This window comes from Colletes latitarsis, chromosome 6, assembly GCF_051014445.1.
Source record: "Colletes latitarsis isolate SP2378_abdomen chromosome 6, iyColLati1, whole genome shotgun sequence".
NCBI classification, from domain to species: domain Eukaryota; kingdom Metazoa; phylum Arthropoda; class Insecta; order Hymenoptera; family Colletidae; genus Colletes; species Colletes latitarsis.
The window spans coordinates 19,338,195-19,353,042 of NC_135139.1; the positions used below are offsets into that span (position 1 = coordinate 19,338,195).

The 14,848-nt window shown below is 43.0% G+C and overlaps 1 protein-coding gene across 3 annotated transcripts in view; it reads left to right on the forward strand.

Annotated features, from left to right (window-relative positions):
* Ddr (discoidin domain-containing receptor 2) overlaps positions 1–14,848 on the forward strand; it is a 246,387-nt gene that overhangs the window by 112,931 nt on the left and 118,608 nt on the right. For all 3 annotated transcript variants that reach the window (XM_076766209.1, XM_076766211.1, XM_076766210.1), the window contains one exon: positions 10,457–10,701. In XM_076766209.1, the coding sequence (XP_076622324.1) occupies positions 10,521–10,701 (181 nt within the window). In that variant the 5' untranslated portion in view covers positions 10,457–10,520. The remainder of the gene's footprint in view (positions 1–10,456; positions 10,702–14,848) is intronic.

Genomic DNA, 14,848 nt, shown 5'->3' on the forward strand with positions numbered 1-14,848 from the left:
GCGAAGCGTCCCGAGACTCGCTTTGTCTTTAAGCTCAGCCACTCGAGGAAATCTTTTCCAACGATCTTGCGTTTATCATCGCGACGGGCGAGACGATGCGTTAACACTAAGGCCGCGTAACCGCCGCAGAAACGACAGCAAACCGTTAAGCTTGTTAGTTTTAGGGTCGCGGCTAATATACTACGGATTATCCGAGGTAAAAGAAGGGCTGAAAAGGGAGAGCGATCACGCTACCCTCGGCCGGGAAGAAAAAGCGTGTAGCAATGGAAAAACCGTAAAACTTTAGACTCTGGCAAGTCGTTCGACGGTAATCTCTTGAGGGATGAATTTATTAAGGCTGAAAGAAACATGATCTCATTTTCTTTTCAATTATGTTTATCGAGTAACCGAATAATTGTCGTTGAAGGTTTCTTTTGCTGAAATAAACTATCGTACAGTGCTTTATTTGGACGTAGAAGCAATACAAAAAGAGTCATTTATATCAGTATAAAGTTACAGAGTCTTATACAGGTATTTATAAAAATGATAAAAATATTGACGGAGCTTCGAGAAACGTTAAGGTTTAGATCAATTAATTATGTATGAATTCGTGCATTCGGGATCCTAGGATTCTTCATTTCCACTTTCTTGGGATAACGACAGTCCTTAACGACAACTTTTTAGTTTCTTAACGATTCAATCCTTGAACTAGGTCTGCCGTTTCTTGATTTGCTCGCCAATTCGACCCATTCCGGATCGCTATCGAGAAGCTTTGAAATTCTGAAAGCCTTATGCACGACTTTTTGGCACCTTGGCTTTTATCTTGGTTCTTACCAGAATCAGGACATTCTTTCACGACTAAAGAATATCGAACAGAGCTTTCATCCTTTGTATTTGACCGACTTAGACCTTCCAAATCTTCTATACTTTTTCTTTTCATATGGTTATTGAAATTATTGAATGAATTTTACCCGTGTTCCTAGAAACAGCGTAATTCTTCCCCCATAAATCCTTCGCATAACAACGGGTAAGAGCAGATGATTTGTAGGCGATTCCATTCGGTCGAGACACCCCATATTCGTGCAGATTGTCTCCAGACATCGTCGGATACACCTTCGATCTAGCCACTCCTCGTCCAAAGACCCAGTTCTCGACGAGATCAATCGATAAAGCGTGCTTCGTCGCGCGTCTCGATTACTCCGGGAACCGGGTGGAAATCCTGTTGGAATTATTCGGTTTGTACCAATTTCAGCCTGATCTCGCAGCGTCGTTTTTCCTTCTGGCCTGTTCCCCTTCCTCGCACTGCCGCGACGCTCCACATTCGAATAATCGCGTTTCCTCCTTAGAGCGGCCGAAGGATTTGAGAAAACACGTTTATCGGATCGAGAACAGTGCCACTTTGTTGCCAGGGGGAAAAATCTCGACCGAATCTCGGGATTCGGCGTTTGCACGCTGATGTAAAATTTTCACGAGAGAAGGATTTCACGTTCCGGCGATTTCAGACTCGCTTAAGGCGATTACTTGGTTTTATCTTGGGCAAAAAGTTACTCTTTACCGGTGGCCAAATTACAGAGGATATTCGAAAAGCTTACGCCGTCGGGGAACGAGAAGCTAATGCCTCCCTTTTTCTTTCATTTTCTTTTCTCGCGCGCATCGTTTCGACGGGATGAATGTTGCGAGACTTTTGAATAGGACCACCCGCGCTCCAACGCGAACAGGTTTTCAAAACGCAACCATATCGGCGAAGTTCGGTCCTCGAGGACCTGGGTAGATTAATTATTTTTTGGTTTCGGTAAGGGACAAGTAGTTTTGTCCGTCGTTGAGACCCAAATGAGCGTGGGGGGGACTGTTGGACCATCTTCTTCAGAAAAATCGTGCGATGAAAAAAGGGACGTCTCGAGGAGACGCCATTTTTGACACTTCGTATATAGAATGCTTCACGTAATTAAGTTCTATCTAAAATTTCGTAAGAGATAAAAAATACGGTTGGAATTTTATTCTCAAAGAATTCCATGAAATAAATTGAACGTTCGTGGATTAGAATTATCGATCCGAACTCTGTAGAGTCTACTTTTCTGTAGCTTGCTTATATTTTCGATTTATTTCGGATCGTCGCATTCGGGGGAAAAAGTATATGGAACCGTTGACCGGAGTGCGCCATTCATCGTCGTTTGTCTGCTCAGGAAATTGTAAAGTTTCCGGGAGAGGGTTTGATTTCAATATAGAAATTCGCGTACCGCGATTCTCGGTGACCCGGTGGATCGACGTCGATTCCCACGAGCAGCGCAAAAATTCCACCGCGTTTCGACTATTTCGACGGAAAGACTCCAGCGAGTCGGGAGTCCCCGCGAGCAATCAGAATTTTTATGGAATCGAGCGACTTGGTGTGGGACGGGAATGAAAACGAGCACCGTGCAAGACGTTTGACCATTGGCGTGAAGTATCTCACGTTTGTGAAATTGAACATTTAGCTATTAAAACCTCAACTGCGAACAGAATAATATTCCAATGTTTTCTATTTTAATCGTACCGCACGTTAAGAGCACAATTACGATTCTCAGTTAAAAAGCCGTAAAGTCTTGGGTCAAATCGACGAAGTAGTGTATTTTACTTGGTATAGAGCAAACTGTAAGTTTCGTCCTGGATATTCTAGTAAACTCTTCGGCGAAGCTATTATAGCAAATCCTGCCTTAGACGCGTCTCCCCGTTGGAAAGCTTTCTACTATAAAAGGAGCCTTAAGATCAAACTCCGCCATCCAGAAGCTAAATTGCTACTGAAGGTTTGAACAGTCCTCGTGGCGCGGGGAATTCCGATCGAACCGTTGTAAACGCGATACAGGGGGGAATACAATGGAAATTTTAAAGTTCCACGAATCAGTAGAAACTCGAGACACTTAAACGATTTGTATTAAAAGATGTACTTTATTTTGGTGCGTGCTAGAATATTAACTAAAATTGATCGCGTCGTGTGTGAATAAATGTGCAAAGTTGACGGTGTTTGAGAGACGATAATTTTACGTTTTAAACTGTGAGATAAACGTTATGTTGGTTTCGAAGAGATACGGTCGTATCGATGTTTAGCGGGAAGACACGAGCGTACCGGATGTCTCAGTTTGAAGACACTCCTTTCGGTTCCACTTAGTCGGCCAGGATCGACTCTGTCTCTCTGTCTCCGGAAGACAGAGTCGTTTCGTTCGAACGGTCCCCCGATGGGACGATGCTGGTCGAGCATCGGAGTTCTTTCTTCGTCCCGGGTGAACTTGTCAGTGTTCCTTGGTCCCGGCGGAACGAAGGGTTGCTCGCGACCTGTCAGAATTCATTAGCCCCGGCGATGTTCAATTCTGCCCCGTGTCATAATTTTTATCGTCCTGATCCTCTACAGATTCCGTCGAAGACCACTGGGTTTATGGTATGGAAACGAGCCTTAAAAAATTAAAGTTTTTAAGTATTTTTGTACACGTTTACTCTATTAGGTTGGCTAAAAAGTAAGTTCAGAATTTTAGATATGGGAAATCGTATTAAACAATGTGTTTACCATTTTGATCCACAATACCCTTTCAATCTCGCAACTTCATTATCTTGTCAGAAAATTAAAAATTTTTCTTAGTCAATTCTGGTTAGTTCTGGCTAGAAACTCGTAGTATTGTGGTAGTAGTGTGATACAATCGTTTATTTCGGGTCTCGGTCCTCTATTTTAGAAAATTCTGATTAGGTCTGCATCAGGAACCAATTGTTGTTCTTTTATCCATTTCTTAATCAGTTCTGGTTAGGAACGTGTGAGCTTTGCAGAGATTAAAAGAAATGGTAAGGTGGATCCAACTTTAGACGTAAAACAACTTATCAAAGTAACCTAATACGAGTGTAAAAATCGAGTTTCTGTCACGATCTTATCTACGCGCTGCTTTTAAAGAAAGAAAATACTTCCGACTAACTTCGGGGGGTTCCGTTTTGCGACGGCACGCAACTTTGTCGTCGGGGTGGTCAACGACGCGTGAAGGATCGTTCGGAAAAGGGCCTGGCTAAAGAAACTGGCAAGTCGGAAGGACAGAAAAAGCCGGGGAGAAAAAAGGCTGACTGTATGGAAGAGGAATCGTGGGGGCGGAGGGCAGACCGGTGTGCCCCGCGAGGGTAGGAACGGAATAAAATTTGCATCCGAAAATTCTGCCGTTCGTCTCGCCTCCTTTGCGTATTCTTGGTTTGTTTCGGTTCTTTTGCGACTCTCGCGCGAGGGTAACGTCGGCTCGTCTGCATACGACGTAATGACGGTGCTCGACATCCCGTGAACGGTCGGAGGAAAGTCCATTGGGCGGAATCCCTGCCTCGCTTCCGCGTCGTGGACCCTGTTTTGTGCCCCGTAGGCTTGTTTGCGCTGCACGGGCTATCGAACCCGCACAAAAGCTTCGACGATCTCTACCGTTTGGTCCACTCTTCGAAGTCTGCTCCTCGATGAAGCTCCTGTCCTTTTTTTTTTTTTTAAGAGGCCTGTCTACTTTCGAGCCCCGCAAATTCATATCTGAAATCTTTGTTTTGGAAAATTGATTGAAAGTCGGGGAAACGTTGGTATCAAAAGGATTTGAACTCTTGTGAGAATAATTTTTAATAGGATCGTATTTAGGACTAAAATTTTACAAAGCGCTTAACGCGACAAAATTGACGTTAAATTTAAAACGAATCGTTTTTAAATTCAGTTAAAATCATTCCACGGTTGACCATCGAATAAATTCTTTCGTTGGCACAACAATAACGATCACGTATCGCGTTAATAATAATCAAGCCTGATTATTATTCTTGCTCCCTTTCGATGCTAACGTAGTTATGAAATTTAACTTTCAATGTTTTCGAGATATTTGGCTTTACCGGTAGGGAACTTCGGTTAAATTTAAAGCGCGCATATTTCGTAATTTAACGAATGTATAGTATTTAACAATTTGCACAAGCAATTTTGCAAGCACGCCGAATGAAATATTTACGTTATTCGATTTCAATGCAATCGTACATATGGACGTTGAAACGATTCAAATTTCAGTTCGGCCTCATCTGATAATCGACTCGTACATAAATAAACAGTCAATCTAAATACCGTGATTTACAAATTCACTCGTGTGCTTTAAAATAACAAGTTGGCGCCGCGACCGCTACGATATTTCATACATTGTTAACGTTGTACGTATTATATTCTGTTCTTACATAATTATATTCTTTAAGGAAGATCTAGATTCGCTCGAACGTCAAAGAATTTAATTTTACTTTAAATAAAAAAGTCAACGAACAAGTAACCTTCGCAAGCTAGTTTCATGGTACCCATTAACACGTTTGTCGTTCCAAGCAAAACAGAGCGATCGCAAAATTAGGGGACACAGTTTCCCGCGACTGGTGAACAGCTTTTTGCAATCGCGACTCCTAAGATGAATACGCCCACGTGGATTATTACAATTCGTCGCTTGGTCCGGGTATGAAATTTCGTCGAGAAGTCGTGTCACGGCCGCGTTGTTTCGAGGGCAATTTAATCCCCGGTGTTATTCGCGGAGGAACACGAGCGCGTCAAAACGACCAGAAACGACCATATTGTCTTCAAAATTCATTACGTCGGAGGTCCAGTGAACGTTGACTTCTCTGCGTGGCCGAAAATCTCGTCGACCCAGTTCCCGTTTTTCGTCCAACGTAGCGCGCTCATATTTTTCGTAATTATTATTTCGTCGTGCATAACGACGCCCGGGGTACCGGGTCATTAAAAGCGCGGCTGTTTATCTGAAATTTATTCCGACGTTGTGTATTAGTAGAAAATTTATTCAACCTCGTAATTCACTATCCGGGCTTTCCTGTTTGCAATAAATCTCGGCATCGTTGAAATGTTAATCGAACAAGTCGCCCCTCTAAACGCCAGACCGACTCACTTTCCAGTTACGCGATTTATTCCGCGGCCTGTGGCCGCTAACGACGCTCGAAGCGGCAGAAGAAAAATTTTTTTCACGCGACAAGTTGCGACGTTAACGGTGTCCGCGCGTTTCGATCGACTTATCGTGTTGTTGTTAACGACCCCTCGCTCGCGGGCGCGTGTTAATTCGATCGCTTCCGCGCTTGTTGCCCGCTAACGATCGATCATTGTAAATAATTAGACTGAGAGTAAAGGAAACGAGAGGAACGTCGTTGTTGTTTTCCATAAGGTTCCTTTTACGAATCTCTTTTATAGAATGGTATTACAATAGATATTAAATCTGTCGTGTACATTCTCGCTATCTACTCGCTGTCAGTTATTTTGTCTTCGTTTCGCGCGTAACCGATCGGCGAAAAGCAGTTTCGTCGAGGTAATTTTCTACGCGCGATCGGTTATTCAAAGCATCGGATCCCGAAGTTCCATTATAGGTTTCGGTACATGCATATCGCAATATCTTACAACCTCAATACAGGGCGTAACACTTGTTTCTGACGGCTTTACGAGCCTCATCGTATTCTATAACTATATATATCAGATGGTACACGAGGCTGGCCTCGGATCCTTGAAACGTTACACGGAAAACAGAGACGTGTTCTTCCCACTCGGACGGCACGGAACTTCGGTATTATGTATTTATGCGATACAAATTCACCGTGGACGCGTTTTGCAAATCGTACCGCGGCGAGCACCTCGTGTACGAATTTAATACCACCGTCGAACAATCGCGGAGGCATACTTAAAAATCTCTAATAGGATCGATATCTCTAGCATCGTTTATCCCTCTTCCTAATTTCGTCGAGCGGGAGACGGATTATTTAATTTTTCAATTTAGGTCGAATTAAGATTCTATTTAATTATGACAGAAATTCTACGAGAGCGCCGAAATTGAATTTCCATCTGTAAAGCTTCTTGAAAATTAACGAAGTTGATTGAAATTTGTAATAGTAGCGCCAGAAGTTTGTAACATTCTCTTTAACGAAGGGCCAAAGTTCCTTGATGTAAATTTAAATTATTTTTTAGAACCGTATAAATATTAAGATAAATGAAAGAAGGACCGTCTAGTATTAGTTATTCTTTTGTCTGATCATAGACGATCCACTTCTACTCGCCCAAGATACGTCGACGAATCGAATAGCATTTAATTAACGCGACGTATATCCGCATTACGCTACCATAAATTTAATTTATCCCGCGCCGTCGCGACGGCGCTGTATCTTGGGTAGATTAAAGTCGTACGTTGACTAATTATTTCTAACCCTTTTAGAGGATAGTTGGATTGTTTAGAGTCCTCACGCGCGAAGGCGTTCTTGCTTCTCGGTTACATAGCTATTTGTATACGGTCCGAGAACTTCCTACATGGAACGACGCGGTCGGAATAACTAGGAGTTTCAAACGAATCCCGGACTCTCGGTGCACGAATCTACACGAAAGGGGAACAGGATAGGATCGGGGGAAGGCTAAACGACGATAGTGTACTACTAACTGATGCAAACCGCAATTGAATTCAACGAATGACGGAATCTTCCGTCTCGGTGTCAGCAGGCCTACATTGTGGTATTTATTGGGTGCAAGAACAATTTTCCGACTGTTCTAATACGCCTGTGGAAACGTAACAAAGTTCAACGAGCTACTCCAACAGCAGCGAAACTATTCATTTCACAAAATGTAAATGACAACGCCAAAGGACTACTCAAAGTTACTGATTTCTACAGTTAATACACTCGACAATTTGATATTTGAGGTACAGATCTTTCGACGATATAATTTGCAATTCCTGATTGCTCTAGTTTTATAAACGGAACCGTGCATTTCGTTTGCATAAAGCTATTGAAAACTTAATTCTCCGCGAGATGTTTCGAAGCATTATAATCTGAATATTTCATTATTTGTTTCTCTGTATTTTTAAGTTACGTGACCAGTCGCTTTCGAGTAATTAGCAATTTTTCTTAGATCGAAATAAGGGAAACAATAGCGTTTTTTGTTTCCGCGTCTCCGTTTTCGAGGCGCGAAATTATTATCGTATTACGGGGTCGACGCCTCGTATTTTAAACGGATGAGCACGCATACAGAAATTTTTGGGCGGCCGGAACATAAATGGCACAGCGTCAGTCCAAACATGCGGAATGTGTGCAGTCGTTGCCGGAACGCGTGAAACGTGTTTGCAATGCCGTTTGCCGTCTATCATCGTGTACAAATTTGTAAGCCGTGTGTTCGTGCAGCGATCGCTGTTACACGGCCTTTTGCCGTTTCCCTCTGAGATCGATCGCGTTCATTAATAACGACGTTCCAATTATAATTATATACCCGATGAAGCGGCACTACTGAAATATTCATGTAAGACACGCGTGATTCTACAACGGACCGCGATTTGAGAGACTGAGTGGCGAAGCAGCAGGAATTGTGTTCTTGATTTTCTTCCGTCTCTAATTTCAACATCGGGGAATTGGAATGCAAAGAAGGGAAAATGTAATTGGGTCACGAACTCTTCCACACTTCGTGAGATTCTTCCCGCAGGGACAATTGGGACGATCCTGATCTACGTCGTGGTAGAATGTTTAATACCTATTACGGAGACAGGAATGAAAGCATAGTCTTCTTCGGGGATTAATTCCTGGGAAACGAACACGAATCTAGACTTTTTCTTTGTGATTTTGAAGTGTAAGAAAATTTCTATTTACTTGCTCGAGTTATCGTTGCAAAAACAACAAACTGAAAAAATATATTTCTTACTCTTCGAGATTCGAACGAACGTTACGTATAAGCAAACGTCTGTACTTACCATCCGTTTCATCGGTATGAAATCGCAACGAAAACTTTACTTTGAAGGAATTCGACTATCTGGTTCCCTTAAGTGGAGGTACTCCGAACTTTCAAATAATATTTTTCTTCTTGTAATACCCTGACGTTATCGCTGATAGTATCGTTTGCAACATTGATAAATAGCTGCTTCAAGTAAATTACTAAAGTACGTGATGGTATGAGTGCCCCGGGTAGATAAATGCCTACATTGCACGCGAAATTAATAAGACACCCAACAACTGACGAATCGTGTTAGGATTCATCCACCGAGTCAGCGATAGCCACGAGTCACACAATTGAATTGAAATTGATTTTAACGTTTCGACGCTATATTTCAGTCAATTTAAAAAATTATAATTATTTGAGACTAGTTTTCTCTTCGCTTATTTTATAAACCAGATAAGTTGAAGCCAAGCGTTGCTTAACGTAGTTAAAGGTAGCGAGATATCGGTGTCACAATAGTGGCGCATGTGGCTTTACATGAGCCTCGTACACGATAGAAGTTTTACGACGTCGTTAACCAAAATTCATTGGACGTCATCCAACACCTCACGATCGAATCGCGTCGAACACGACAGAAGTCGACTGGACCTCGTTCGATTCCATAGAATACGATCCGATCTCATTTGATCAAAGTAGATCTCCAACACAGAAGAGGGCGGAATCTGCAAAGTTGACAGTGGATCCGACGGAATACGACTGTCCATAACTCCAGTAGATTTCCAGTTGATTTTATCGAACGTTATTCTAGATCTGATTCGAGTTATTCTACTCTAAGAGAATTACGTCGGTCGGAGAGTCGTCTGACTCGGCTCGGTTGTATTCTACTGTGTCAGTTTTATTTTGTAACTTTTCAAACTCTCGTTGATATTTCAATGGATACGTAAAAGAAATATAAATATACTTATTACTGATACGTATGCACCAAAAAATAATTCGAATCAAATTGGAAATATCTGTATATTCCTATACAGATAGGAGGTAATTGCACGTGAAAAATTGAGTCGAAAATGTACCTTAAAATTTAATCATTATTATAGAGGAAAATGTTGGTCGTCTTTCTTCTATCGGATTATGAAACGCACCTTCTAGTTTGTATAAAATTATTCCACATTATTAGAGTTCCATTGAATTCGACGTGCTCGCGCCGAAATTCAGTAAAGTTTGAACATGCATGAGAGCCAACCGCGTCAAAATTAAAAGTCAAGTCATGCATAGAAGTCGAGGCACGGAATATCCAGCAAAGTCCTAATCTTGCAGTTGAGATTCGATCGAAACCAGTCAAGTTTTACGAAGTTCGATAACGTTTAACTGCATCCTTTCGGATTGAAATGTGTCCCCTGTAGTCGTGTCGTGTTCGATAATGTCCGGTTAAGTTTTGCGAGTTGTGGTGAAGTCTGGTTAAGATCCAAAGTTTTGGCACAGTCGAACAATGCGTTGCCCTGTTAAAGCGAGTGCTCTCGAGTTTGAAGAAATAACAGTCGAGTTTTGAAACGTTCGAGAACTAATCCAACACACGTTCGTTTACGATTGTACTTTCTGCTATCTTTAAATCATTTATCGCAGCAAATTCGAGCTGATAAATACTTGTTTGCGTTTTGTAAAGGAAATGTGTCGCGTTTGTTTTTCGACTGAATTTGTACTAACGTCGATGCGACTTACATCGACAGCCATTTGAGATTATCTGTCACCATCGTTTTCGAGACGTCTGTAGAGGATTAACGTGGATTACTCTATGTGCAGGATATCGGCGAGAACACTCACCACCTTGCGGCCATCACGATGCCAGGAACGTGCTTGATGACCGATGCGGTCAGGATCGTCGACAGTTAGTGATGAGGAGGAGCAAGTTGTCGGCGTGCCGATGGCTCAGGTCACCGCTAACATGCCAGTTCTCGAACATAGACTAGACCCAGGTCCTCTTCGAGGACTTGTGATCGCCGTTTTTGTTCTGTTGTCCTTGCCACGGTGTTACAGCTTTGGCTCAGGTGAGTCCAATTCAATATTCGAGTACCCAATCTGCTCGTAGAATTTCTGTGGCCTACATTTTCTTAAAATACTTAATCCAATATCAATCCATTGTCCTTGTAATCAAATTTCATCGAGTTAGCTTGATAGCGACGGGATTAGAAACTACTTAATAATCGAAGTCCTTTTTAGTTCGAAAAATCGGTTATCACTCGGTTTTCATAATTCGTTCACGTTCGTTCTGCCGTGTCGATCAGAGTTGGCTAAAATTATATTCGAATAATGGATAGCCAATAAAAGCAGCGTATTTATTCATGACGTTTATTCGATCGAACAGTTTTTGTATCTGTTGCGAAATATTTTATTGAATACGTAACATTTTCATTTCCCACTTAACGAGTAACAAGTGAACGGTAGTTCATCTTCCATTAGTCGTTTGAAATTTTTATCTAGAGAAGAATATATTACAAAGCTATGACTTAAACCCCTTCCAATTTTGCTCGAACTACGTCATTCTTTAGTTTCGCGAAAATCCCTAGCACCGAACGCAAGAAATGATCGATTCGTCGTGGAACGACCTTCCGGACGGAATTAATATCGTGGAGCCAGGGCAGTTTCGCGTTCAATCCGTTGACGCCGAAGCAAACCGTACGGATCGGTCGTCCGATGGTTCGCGAGGACGAAAAAAATTGCCGTGAGTCACGTGCGGATGAAAGATTCACCCATAAGTTACACGTTCGGGCATCGTTCAGCGACAGGTGCGGTGTTTCGACTGGCTGCAAAGACGATGGTTCAGATTCTTGTCGATTTATTCGCCCGTCGAGTATCCAAATACTCCAGAGGTTCCAAAACTCGTTCAAACTATTCAAAATTTTTAATTTCGAAGCTATTCTCCGGTCGTTCTACCACGAAGGGACGAATCTCCAGAATTACTAACCCTCTCGATATTCTCGATATCGTCGAGAAAGGGTACTTAAACCACTTAATCTTGACTTCGAGTACCATTGGAAGCAAGGACCTTTTCTTTAAAGTCTTTTCTACAGACATAGAAATGTACTTACGAATTACGTCTGGTTTCACGAATCATCGCTGTATTCGGTTCCATAACACTCCAGCAACTCGTCCGAGTACTAGATCCGGATTAGATATTTATATAATCATAGCCCTGGTTGGAACCGCGGCCTGTCGCGGGTAAACGTATACCCGGCGTCGCCTAACTCGCGGTTCGCGCGGGCCATTTCGCCCGGCTAAGGGGTGGGGCAGGCGGACGACGGAAAAATATCGTTGCATTTGCGCGGGCGACTATTCCATGAAAATGAATTTATTTTAGTTTTGTCTTTCCCGTTGCCTTCCACCGGCAATATCGCCGGATGCTAAAGCGGAGAAAAATTATTCCGAAACTTTTTTCCCCCCGTCTTTTGTTCGTCGCGTGTATACGTACACGCGCCAGGGTTCGCGGGAACACACGAGAGAGGTGAGGAGGAAGGTACACGACGAGTCGCATGCACCGCCTCCGGGGATTTCGCGCGGATTTCTCTTCCCTTGATACGATCCGACCGTTGCGGAACGCGGGCCCGGGTGTCGTCTCCGAAACTAGGGCTGTAAAATTTAAATTTTTCCCACTGTGCACGCAACAGCGAGCGGAGAGATGCAAACACGACTGCGGAGGGCGCAGGGGGTGGCGCTTTGCCCGCGGTAATATACAATTATAACTGTGTTGCGCGAACGAGCCCCGTGTAACCGAATACGATTCCCCTGTGCGAGAATTTTATTGACTTCTCGCGTACCGGCTCCGTTCCGAGAATCCTGGTGCAATTAACCTTCCGCGCTCTCGAGAGGCGGCTGTAACCAAATATATTGGTCCTATCGAATATTAAACCGATTACGATTACTCGAATTAACTTTTAACGTTTCTATCTCTCCCAATTAGGGGGATCGCGGCATGTTAATTTTAGAAAAATATGAATACGTCGACCCCTGTAACTGGAAATTCACCGCTGGGTACGGGCGAAGAAATTCAACGACGGACACTTGACAAAGATGGTGTATTGTTATTTATTTTCCCGTCCAAAGGAAGTTGCTCGCGCGGCAGCGGCGCGGATTCTACACACTCGACGTCGCGACGCCATTGTGCGGTCGCAAATGAAATGTCAGCGGCACGATGAATTAACAATACTATCTAATAGCTGCTCGGATGCAGACGAGCGGGCAAACGCCATTGTGCCGATCCGTTCTCCCGTGCTGTTCCATCGCCAGACCTCCGGTTGTTTACCGTTGTGCTTTTTACGCATATTAATTATCGCCAATGATGTCTACCGGGGGGACTCGTTCCTTCGTCATTTTCCACGCGTCGGGTTAGGTATCCGTAGCCCCCACCCCCTTCCTTCTCTTCCGTCTTCGAAATTAATGCGGCTCAATTAAGGAGATTATTCGCGGCGCGGACGAAACATAATTCGTCCGCCTTTCAGCGAACTTTAATTAACGGTGAATAGAATCGGCGCGAATCGCCAGCTTTCCTTACGATCGACGGGCTTTTTTGATATTCATGAGTCAATGGGCCGTATTACGGGGACGGGTCGGGATGAAAAATGGCTACGAGGGGCGATCCTTCAAATTGCAAATTGATCCCGGGGTTTTCTTCGCTGCGCGAAACCGTAACCAGTGTTTCGTCGACGCGTCGCTCGGGTCGAATTTATTTTATCGAACGACCGCCGCTCTTACCTCTCGGCTTGTTTAATTAATTCCCTTGAATTGCAAAGAACGATCCGGTCCGGCATTGAGCCGGTCATAACCAGCTCGGAATAAACTCTATTCACGGGAGCCTGTAGTTAGGAGCGGACCGAATTAATATTTCGAAGATAAATATTAGGGCGTTCCAGGAAATATTTCAAAAACTCTCATTTACTCGGAAATTACTACCGACTAAACAGAATTTCGAGCACCACGATCTACGGATTTTTTGCCGAGCTTTGAAAGCAATTGCATTCCTGTGCTGGTTCCTTAAATATGAAATAACTATTTATCACTAAAATTACTCGTTTTAGAAACGAAGAAAGGTGCGAGTTAAAAATTAAACGTAAAATTGTTCGCCGTTGCTAGTAGTAACAAAAGGATAATTCTTTATTCTTTAAACCGACACACCTACAAGCAATATCGAAGCTCCTTACATTCAATGAAACCTTACGCTTCTTCCGATGCAATATATCGTACGCTAATTCGAGGGATGGAAATTTTGAGCACGAGATAGCCCGGAGTTCGCGAAAGTTTCTCCTTAAATTCCAATCGAAAGGAACGAGCATGATCTCGATCGTGTAACAGTCCACTCGAACCCTCCATTATGCGCATGTCGCGTGCAACAGTATTGCGTCTGAAATATCACGGTACGTCAGCTTGACGTATTATTTCAGGACATGACATCGACCTCCAAGTTCGCGATAATAATTCATGTCGGTGAGTGAAAATACGATATTTTTGCTCGTCGCTGCGAAATCGAGGCAGCTGGACTCGAAACGAAATTGAACGGTAACACGAGATTTCACTGCGTTTCTGGTAGTCCGGATACTCGTTCTCACTTTGGATATTAGTCTCTGGAGAATGGATACTGGACGTTTCCTTTTCTTACGATTTTTAGAAATAGATATTTAAGTTGTTTTCTACGCTACGAAATTACATATTCCTGTGATTTTTATCTGAGAACCGAGCTTTTCTCGTTCAGAGCGATTTTAGGAGTATTATTCCGAGCCCCTTTACCGAGTTTTAGTACGAAACTTAGATAGTAGAAGCGAATAATGAATACTCTTAGTGGTGGATTTGTTGGCAATGGCGAAGGATTTACCGAACGGATTTTCCGGAAAATTTCCGTGGAGAAGTCGAGCAGTTTCCAACGGAAAAGGAGGAGGGAGACGAAAAATCCAGATAATGTCGTTGCGTACAAAGGGCACAATATAGCGGCACGTGACTCGATCTCGTTTACGATCTAATCGTGGAGGCGCGGAAGACGATTCGATTACAATACCAACGACGGGACTCTGTCAGACGTTGCACAAACGTTCATCGATCCAACCCAGAAATTGTGTTATTCGTTTCTACATAAATTACAAAAGATATTTCCAAAGTTCAAATATCTAAAAAATAAAATGTCTCCGCGAGACTTCCTTCGATAACTTC